Genomic DNA, 10,475 nt, shown 5'->3' with positions numbered 1-10,475 from the left:
TAATGAACATTTATCTTTTTTTTTAAAGGGGTACAACATCTAAACTGCCTTCCCATGTGTGAGAAATTCCCCACCTTACCAGGCGTGTACTCCCTTTAAGTGCAGAAGATAAAAATGTCAGCAGTTTACTTTCCTAAACTCCTTTACATCTCATGACATGCTCATGGCCTAAGCTCAGCAAATCAGATGTAGATGCCCCACACTTCTAACAGGAATGTGTAATGGAGGCACATGGAAACAGCAGGTGTTCTCTTCAGGCAGTAGTGATGGCCGAGCTTGGTGAGGAGGGGAGACAGTAGGTATGGTGTCTGGGCATGAGCAGAGTAAACTCAAGGTCAAGCACCTAGCTGTAGCAACACCCTCACTGGATCACTAATTTGGTAGTTTGGTTTAGATTGTGATTCAGCCTGGATAGCCTTCCAAATATGGTTCCCAGCCTTCTAAGCTATCGTTGCCTTTCAGCGAATTCTTCTCCTGCTTTATCAAGTTTGTTTCTGCAACTAAAAAATTCTTCTGATACAAAAGATACAAAAGATTCTTCTCTTTTTAATGTGGCAAACCAGTATACTGCCATTAAAACAAAAAACAAATATCCAATTTTCTGTGCTTCCACAGTGTTCGTATATATCCCCATTATATAGCACTTTGTACAATGATTACCTGTTATAGCTCTTTCCCCCACTAGACTGTGAACAGTCAAAATGAAGAAGTATATCTGACTAGGCATAGTGTTTACCACACAGTAGGGCATAATAAATGCTTAGAGAAAGAGCTATCAAAAGAACTCATGCTTGTTCCCTTAAAATGCAGACTTTTATATGAGGTAAATACTTTTATTTTTCTTTGAACAAAGCTTAGTGTAGCACAAGCAAATCAAAATTAATGAATTGCTTTGATGGTGGCACAAAGCTTTTATCAACCAAACCCAACTAATTTGTCTTTTCTAAATTATAGTTATCATGAAAAGTAACAAATGTTCATTTTAGAAAACTAGAGAAAAACAGAAAATAATGAAGAAAAAAACACCTGTAATACTACAACCATGAGATAAAAATACAGTTTATTTATTTTCAGTTTTTTCCTTGGTCCACGTATGTATTTTTTTTTACCCCGAAAACTATGGTCATATCATTTCTCCTATTTTATTTCCTGTTTTTATTTATCATGGGTATTTCTTGACAAATTTTTTAAAATATAATTTAATGTTACCTATAGAAAATGTATTCCAGTTTACTCAAATCATACTGGTAGATATTTGGTTTGTTCCCAATTTTATTATTATGAAAACAAACATCTTTGCAAATATTTCTGATTATTTACTTTTGCTGGTCCCCTGAAATATATTTAATGAGATAAAGTATGTAAGTATTTTGATACTTTTAAAACATTAAATGTAGACCAATTCAGACTTCCACCAGAAGTAGATAAGAATAGCATCTTCACTACCCTCTCAACAGTGCATTGAATGCCATTATTTCTCTTTAACCTCTTGCAAGAGAGAATGACACCTGGTGCTTTTAATTTATATTTTGATTACTGACATGATTTACGAGAAATATTAGCTGTCATATTTAACAAATATTTTTGAAGTTTGCCACTTAAATTTTTATGCTCATAAAATTTTTATCACATATGAGTTTCAGTTACTATATAGTGAATTCATTCATTCACTAGTCATTGTTTTATTGAGCATCTACTATGTGCTACATACAATTCTGAATATTGCCCACGGAACTTAGATTTCAGTGAACATGTTTGTAGTTTCTTCCACTACTTTTATGCTTAGAAAGAACTTTGCCAATTATAAATCTGGTAAATGTTCTTCTCTGCTTTCTTTTGTTTTTAAAAATGTTATTGACCTTTCTAATTTTGTGGGTAACAAAATAAACGTGATTTCTGTGCTCATTGAACTTACAGACTCTAGATAGTATATCACTACATAATTATGAAAGCATATGCTTTCATATAAATAGAATCATACATACAACTTACATTTTTAGCAATATGTTGTAAAATCTGAATAGGATGCTAAACAACAGAATCTTTATCAGGATATTTTTATAACTAGATTATATATTATAGAACTATATTAAGAGGGAAAAAGACCTTTAAAACTAAAATACTGCTGTACTTTTTAGGATATTTAAAATTTACTCTAAAATTACATATCTCTATTTTATCAGCTGGTACATTCCTAAAATGTTCTTGCCAGCATTGAGCTTATTAATCATGTATTGTAATATTCCTAGTCTTTAAAGTTTAACATGCTGTCGACTCACCTTACTTTGAAATATGAGCAAGGTTTTCCCTATTAGACAATGGCTAATTAAGTACTCGAATGTAGTTCTAAATTAAATCATTTAAATATCCTGTCTTTTTAATGATATCATGTCTTAATCTGCTAACTGAAAAACTTTCTCACCTTTTTTTTTTTCAAGCATTATTTTGGATATCTGTATAATCTGAAAGTAATTGGTGGTTCAGTTGCATCTTAAATTGAGAAGATAGAAATGTCTGTTTATTTTATAGCAATGAGTGTCAGTGGAGTGGAGATTGTCCATCCCTCTGTAAGACCTGTTGGAATTTCTGGGGTGGAGAGCAGTAACCTGTATAGTTTGAGAATGAATGCTTAATAAATATAACAATAAATTATTAAAAACAAAACTCCTTAAAAAATTTCTTGGTTGGTGATAATATGAGAAGGTATTGGAAGGAGCAAGGGTTTAAAATGTCAAAAAACTACATTCTAGAGGGATAGGCAGTACATTCATTGTGAGGATTACAGGAGGTAAAAAATATGAAGCATTTAGCATAGTGCCCAATGTGTGGAAAAAGTGCTGTTATTATTACTATCATCATCATTATTATTATCATTGGTGTGTGATGTTATCTCTGTTTTTTTAACTTATTATATTTTACACATAATATGGCAGCTTTCTGAGATTATACTTATTCAGTTGATCCTCATTATTTATGGATTCCAGATTTATGAATTTGCCTACATGTTAAAATTTTTTTTCTAAACCCTAAGTCAATACTTGTGCTTTCACAGTCATTTGTGGACATGTGAGAGCAGAAGAAAGATTGAGCTGCCTGACACACTCATTCCCAACTGAAGGCAAACAAGGCGATACTCTCTACCTTATTTTAGGTCTTGTACTATAAATGAGTGTTACTTTTGAGATCTGTTTAGTGTCATGTGCTTTCACATTTTTATGTGTTTTGTTGGTGATTTTCCTGTTTCCTACCTCTGAGTATAGTGCTAAAGTGCCGTCTAGTGTCCTAAGCACAAGAAGATTGTAAAGTGCCTCACGGAGAAAATATGTGTATTAGATAAGCTTCCTTCAGACATAATTTACAATGCTGTTGACTGTGAGTTCAGTGTTAAATGCATCAATGATATATATTAAATGAGGCGTCTTTAAACAAACACACATAAAACAAGGTTATGTAGTGATTGGTAAATGACAATGTTGTGACCAGAAGTTTGCAGGAACCTAACCCTCTGTTTCCCCTAGGATTTTCAGTATTCACAAAATCATCGTTAATGGCAACTATGTAGAATGTAACTACTGTAAATACTGAGAATCAACTATATTTCCATGTGTTGGAGGTGTCCAGAATGGGCCCAATAAATAATCCCCCTCCTGCCTGCATTCTAAATTATTTGAGAAAGGACATAATAAATGGAGGCCCAAATAGAATCTTTACTGATAAAGTCAGTATTGAAGATTGTGGTTTATGTATAATACACAGATGGCGTTCCTGGAACTGGACTAACTCATTAGTCTCAGGTAGCCCTGGACTGATGTGGAAGAGAAAGGTGAGGTAGATCTGTGCATCTGGATTTCTGCTTCCAAACTCGCCAATTACAGAAGGTCCCCCCTGAGAGGAATAAGTAAGCGAGGGCAGGGGGAGACAGAGGTGTTACTTTTAAACAGCAGGGTTAAGAAGCTAGCCCTGCCAGCCACTCAAAGTAGCTCATCCACACTAACACCAGATGGGTCAGTTGAATAAGCAGTTTGTAGTGAAATAAGAATAACTTTATGTTTGTTTCCCTAAATCCCTTTAAAATTTATTCAGAGATGATAATCTTTCCATGCCTCTGGATGAAAATCTAGGCAGCTTCACTACTTTTTCCTTCACTCTAGACAACAGCCCTATCGTCATTTTAAATCACGAAAAGACATTTAGTACCCCTTCTCACTACTGTTGGAAAATAGGATTTCTCTTCCTTCTAGCCCTGATGCCCTCTGCAGGTGAGGGCCTGCAGCCCTTCCTGGCTCTGCTTCCCTGAGCTTCCCTGCTGTTACCTCAGTCTCCCTGAAGCTGATGACTGGGGTAGGAGGAGGCGATGGGGAGAAGCAGGACTTTTCTTACTTGCTGTTGGTGGCTTATGTGCTCTCACCCTGGTGGATGTCTGAAGCTGATAATTTCCCTTGGGAACACTTTTGGAGCTTCATTGGAGGTCTCTTTTCTGGACCATTCAACTGCAGTGTCCATTCATTGTGTTTCTTCTGGCTCATGGTGACAGTCAAACTCTTTTACCCCCAGGCTCTGGGAGTGTAGGGTGATCCCAAAGAGCCCCTAGACCTTGCTGTTTTGGGTTGCTGTGACCTCAGGCTTGTGCCACCCTCAGGCTCAGGCCACTGTCCTCCCAACTGCACCAGTACACAACCGTCTCTGCATGTGGTTCCTTTGGCATACAGTTAGAAACTGTCACCACCTTTTTCTTCTCTATAGCGCAGGGACCTACAGTATGGACTGGTGCCCTCCACAGAACACTTACAAATCACCCTTCCCCTTCCTGGATCCTTGAATATTTGCAATAGTATTCCTAAGTGGATTAAGAACTGTTGGAATTCTTTGTAAATTCAGAGTGGGATGTTCTCTCACAGATTCACTTTAGTGTCTGATGCCTGTTAATTGAGCATCTCAGTTAAAACTGAGACAGAAGGAGTTCCATATTATTAGCTCGTTGTATACATGTATACATATCAGTTTCAACAGTTCCAAAAAATTAACATGAATATAAAGATGTTGGGTAAACTGATATTTTCTTAGATAATTCACCAGCTTAGGCTGATCAACATTTCCTAGTGTCACAATGGATAATTCCAAGTACATATGAGAGTAAGGAATGTTGGACCTTGTGACTTTCTTTTTTCCGATGTTACTCCTGATTTGTATACTTTTCTTTTTAATTTATAATCTCTATCATTTCTCTCCATGGCCATCCTAGGCTACTAACAACTCTTAAAAAAATTAGTAGTGGAAAATGCTAAGACAAGTACCTGGAAGATAGTCAGTGCTATGTAAATGTTTGCTATTATTATTATTTGGAATTCTAGTAATATGCTGTAGCAGTTGAGGGAAGGTTGTCTGGCATTAAAAGTTTTGCTGCAGTAAAAGTCTATCTTTTTTAAAAGCTTACTTGTTTTTTAACAATATTTTGATAAAAAGAGAAACGGGACAATAATATATACTAATTGTTATTAATATAGCACGTATTAATATAATATAATAATAGGTATTTGGTGAATGCCTTCTGCCTTGAGCCCTAGGAACATAGACTAAGCAAAACCATGCATAGTTTTGGCTCTCGTGGATCTTCTTGTATAATGCGTAAGACAAGTTTAATACTTTAAAAATAATCTTTCAGGGATAAAATTGCAACTCAGATGAATACAATGGAGAGATACATAGTGCCATGAATGGCGCATATTAGGAGATTAATGTAATATGGGTAGAGAGAAGGCTTTCCCGAGGAAGCGACAATTGAGTCAAGATCTGATGATATATAGAAGTTATCTTCATGCAGAGGAGTGGGAAAGCTTCTGGGAGAGAAAACAGCAAGTGCCAAGACCCTGTGGCCAGAGGACCTGAAAGGAGGCCTGCGGAGTCAGAGTGCAGAGAGCATGCGGTGTGTGACTGTGCTCTATGAAGCGAGAGAGGGGCTCCAAGTCAGAGCGTGAAGGGCCTTGTTAGCCATTTGTTTTAAGCAGGACAAGTTATATTCACATTTGTAGAAAAATCACTTTGACTGCAGTGGAGCAGCCTCTGTATCCTCCTCATCGTCATTTAGCAGGAGACATGGGCTTTATTTCCTTTAGTCTTCGCAGCAGCACCGTCAATGAGGTGTTCTTGGTATTCTCATTTGGCAGGAAGGGATTTACTAGATTGAATGATTTACGTAATGCGACACATCTGATAAAGAACAGAGCTGATATATTGTTTTAAAGCACAGTACCTGGCACATAACAAGCATTCAATTAATGTTTGGTCATAATTATATTATACTTTTTTTCTCAATTCAAAACTTTTTTTTTTTTAAAAAGGATGCTTTAAAAAATAAAGTCTATAAAGTTATACAGATAAAAGCTCTCTCACATCTGACCCATATCCACCCATCTGTGAGGTTGTCTTAAACCACCAAAAGCCCTATTGCGTTAAGATGTCACTTGTCACTGACTATGTAATAGCTCCCACTTGATAGTACGGAATGGAGAATCCACACTGTCATGCAGGAGTTAAGAGACTTCCCAGCTCCATCCACAGCCACACCCTTGCAAAGATCAGAGAACCTCTTTCCATTCATGAAGCAAATAACCATATTTACTTTACTTTTGCATCTATAGTAACTGGATTGTTCAGGGTGCTGGGGTACAGTGATAGAAAGCAGTGTTAGTTGTCAGTCATCTTGGTGCTCTTGACAATAAGAATCTTCTCCTCAGTTTCACTGCCCAGGAGGTCATGCGGCATATTCCATTATTATATGAAGGGCAGATATCTTAAAAATCAGTATTTTTTTTTTCAGGAAATTAACATGGCTTCTACTGGGTACTTTTTAACCCTGTGTTCCCTGCTATCTATATCTGAGCCCATGTCTGTCTCACAGAATGGCAACTAGTGGACTTAATATTGATCTGATATTATTACGGATATTATATGGTGTTCAGTATACTGATTTTAAGTAAGCCAAAAATACTGGTAATAAAAAAGTTAATACTCAGCCACCTAGAAAACTATAATCTAGAAATCTTACACCAGTCTATGAGATATCCAGGTAGATGATAATTAGGAAATGAGAATAGCAATTGGATTTATCATTAAGAATTTAAAAGAGAAAATATTTGAATACTTTAAATCTGTGATTTGGAGAAAATGATATAAAAAAGACACGTTTGTTTACTTACCTATATAGTAACTTTTTTTTTCAAAATCCCTTGGCACTTGGGATTTGGGCTTTCTGCTGACTGGCAGCATGAGTTGGAAAGTAATTGTGCTGTCTTCACAAAGTGGCTTCTGTTCTGCAGGGTTATTGAACAGCTTGGCGGGAAGCAACTGGTAATGAACCACATGCACCATGAAGACCAGCAAGTTCGCTACAACGCTCTGCTGGCTGTGCAGAAGCTCATGGTGCACAACTGGTAGGTGCCGGCTTTTTCCTTCCACTCACACTGGTCTGTGAGATCTCACTCGTCCATTCCACAAGTTCTTATGAAATGCTCTGATGAATGATGATTTTTAAAATCAGTGATTTTGATTATCTAGAAACATTTTAGCAATTCAGAACAATGACATGATAATTAAAAAACAACTGCATTAATATTCTGAGGAAATTTATGTATATTGAAAGTACTAATATCAAACACAATTTCAAAAGTAGCTAAAAGGACTCTTGTGACATAAGTGAATCAATCTTTTTTTGGAGTTGAATGAAATCCAGTTGGACTATACTGATTAGAGACTACAATTTTGCAAGGTTTAACTGTTCAGCATATGGTTAACTTGCATGGATTTTACCAGTTTACATGAAAACACTAAAAGTGATTGATCTAATAAGATTTAACTCTCATATTTTATTCATTATAGCCTTTTGCTTTTGAAATAACCAAAGTCATTTTTAAAAAATCAAAATTATAGACCTTTTTGTATTTGCAAAATACAAAATTAAATTGACCTTTTAATTTAAAACAAGATAAATTAAAGATTGACTGCTTAGATATAATGCTGAGCTATTTGTACACATGATGGAACAAACCAGGATTCCCTTTGCTATGGCAAATTTTAGCTTTAAGTTGGAAGATAGGTGCTTTCAGCACTCTTCTAAACACTTCAAATGCCTTTCTGTTCCCCATTCTGTGGAGGGATGCTCTGGTGTTAGACTGTTTTTGTTAAGGCACAATGAACAAATATACATTGCCTATAACTAACAATAATGCTGCCAGTATTTCCAAAGGATTATGGTGCAAAAGAATTAATGGTGCATTAGAATATGTACATTTGAAAGATGCAGGTAAATACAGTACAGGAGAATATTGAGGAGTGCTGCTGTGGCATTATATATTAAATACTATAATCTTGCCACTTAAGCACATTCTCATAAATACTGACATTTATTTATTCTTTCAACAACTACTTTTTGAGCACTTACTTTGTACCCTTTTACATGCTAGGCTATAGATATGATGGAAGTGGGTGCAACTTTACATAGGATGATTAGAGAAGGCCTCTCTGAATAGCCCAAACAGCTAAGCTGAGGTAATATGGATAGAGAACCAGTCATACAGCTCTGGTATTGGAAGTAAGCATTTCAGATAGGGGGAATGAGAGGGAAAAGAGCATGAACTAGGAACCAACTTGGCTTTAAGCAATGTCTGGAGACGTTTTTATTTGACAGTTGGGGGTAGTGGTGGCACCTAGTGGGTAGAGGCTAGGGATGCTACTAAACATCCTGCAGTGCACAGACAGTTCCCTTCAGCAAGGAATTGTCTTACCCAATATGTCAATAGTGCCAAGTTGAGAAACTCTAATTTGAAGGACAGTATGAGGCCAGCATGAAAAAAATGGGCGAGGAGAGCTTGGCAGGGATATGATCGTGTAGCGTCTCCTAGGCTGTCATTTGACCCTTTTGTGAGTTGAAAACCATTGAAAGATTTTTTAACAAGGGAATGGCAAGATTTGATTTATGTTTTAAAAAGATCACTTCGGCTACTCTGTGGAGAACGGATTGTACAGGGGTAAGCGTGAAAGCCAGAAGACCATTTTAGTAGGTTCTCATTGTGGTCTGGAGTAGAGATGGTTAGTGGCTTGGGCTAGAACTATAAAAGTTGAGATAACAAGAAATAGATGAACTTGGGATAGATTTCAGAGCTAGTGCCGGCAGCATTTGATGCACTGAAAATGTTTTTACTTTGTTCATATCCTCAGTGTAAGAAGAATGGGATCAGAGCAGAGGGCACACAAAAATAGTTTTTATCTATTTAGCAGGAGGAAAAAACTTTCAAGTCTGTCAGTAAAATATAGAATACTCCCCTGGATTTTCCCAACTTGTTTCACTTTACCCTTAGCCACATTTTTCAAGACAAGTGAATTATGTAGTAATTTTATGTCTCTTGGTTTATGTCTCTTTCATGAAATTAGTTTAAAGAATGTTGGTATTTAATAGAATTTGAGGCTGTTGCAACCAGTGACCTTATATTTGGCCAGGTGTTTTTCTAAAGTTTCAGTGAAATGCAGTTTTATTTGCTCTTTTTGTTAAAATTAGGACTCCTGAAGTATAATTCTTGTTTTATTAATAAAAATTGATTTTATTTTAATGATTCTTTATCTTGAAGAATTTATTGATGGATTTAGCTTTTTTAAAAAATGTATGTTTCTGATGTGGAAGAAAAGATAGATATGAAATAGGGTGTTGACCTTTTCTCTTTGGCAGTGGAGAAAATTTTTTGATTGAGAATTTTTGTTGTTCACATGATCATGCATTGAATAGGACACATTTAAAATTTAGATTTTTTCTTTGAATTTAGGATCTTGATTTAATCTTGTAGTATTTTTTTTGATGGATAAGTACAAAAGGAAAGGTAAATATCTTTATAGACAGAAGCTAGTTTATTTGTTCTTTATCATTGACTAGCTGAAGAAAGGATATCCTTTCCCCCACTCTCTAATTATGTGCCAAGCTATTTTAACTTCAGTATTTTAATTATGATAAATCCCCTTTTATGGAGAAGCTTAGTGTCAGTATTTTCTGATATTTTTCTTTTTAAAGGGATTTTCATATGAAGAAAGATTAGAATTCACATGTGACCTATAGATTTTGTTGTGTTGTATATTCCTATGGCTCTCTGAGCCAGAGAATGAAATTGCTCAAGTAATAGCAGTTTATTTCAACATCAGATCATTATGAGACCAGTTAGAATGCCATTTGGTAAGTAAATGTTCTGTAGTGTTATTCCCAAATGTAAAAGGATTTTGAATCAATATCTTTATGCAGGTAACCAAATTGTCTTTATTAAATCATGCAGGTAAAGACTGCCTTTCTACTTACCTAAAACAGAGGCTTCTTTTTTAACCTAAAATATGGTACTGTTGCTCTGAAGATGTTTCATACCAAGTAAAAAACATGAAAGCACAGTTGACTTTGTTTTCTCTTAGCATTTTGTTTTGATTTAATTAAAATGAGTTTTTAT

General features: G+C 35.6%; 1 protein-coding gene across 5 annotated transcripts in view; it reads left to right on the top strand.

Moving 5' to 3' along the window:
• The window catches only part of ATP6V1H (ATPase H+ transporting V1 subunit H), a 117,389-nt gene that overhangs the window by 83,188 nt on the left and 23,726 nt on the right, over positions 1 to 10,475 (top strand). For 4 of the 5 annotated variants that reach the window (XM_006923963.3, XM_015598582.2, XM_015598583.2 and 1 more), the window contains one exon: positions 7,317 to 7,430. The exons of the other annotated variant lie outside the window; for it this stretch is intronic. In XM_006923963.3, coding sequence (XP_006924025.1) covers positions 7,317 to 7,430 — 114 coding nt within the window. The remainder of the gene's footprint in view (positions 1 to 7,316; positions 7,431 to 10,475) is intronic. 5 annotated transcript variants of the gene reach the window in all.

The sequence above is a fragment of the Pteropus alecto genome, unplaced genomic scaffold (genome assembly GCF_000325575.1).
Source record: "Pteropus alecto unplaced genomic scaffold, ASM32557v1 scaffold87, whole genome shotgun sequence".
NCBI classification, from domain to species: Eukaryota; Metazoa; Chordata; class Mammalia; order Chiroptera; family Pteropodidae; genus Pteropus; species Pteropus alecto.
This window is presented reverse-complemented; position numbering and strand designations above follow the sequence as displayed.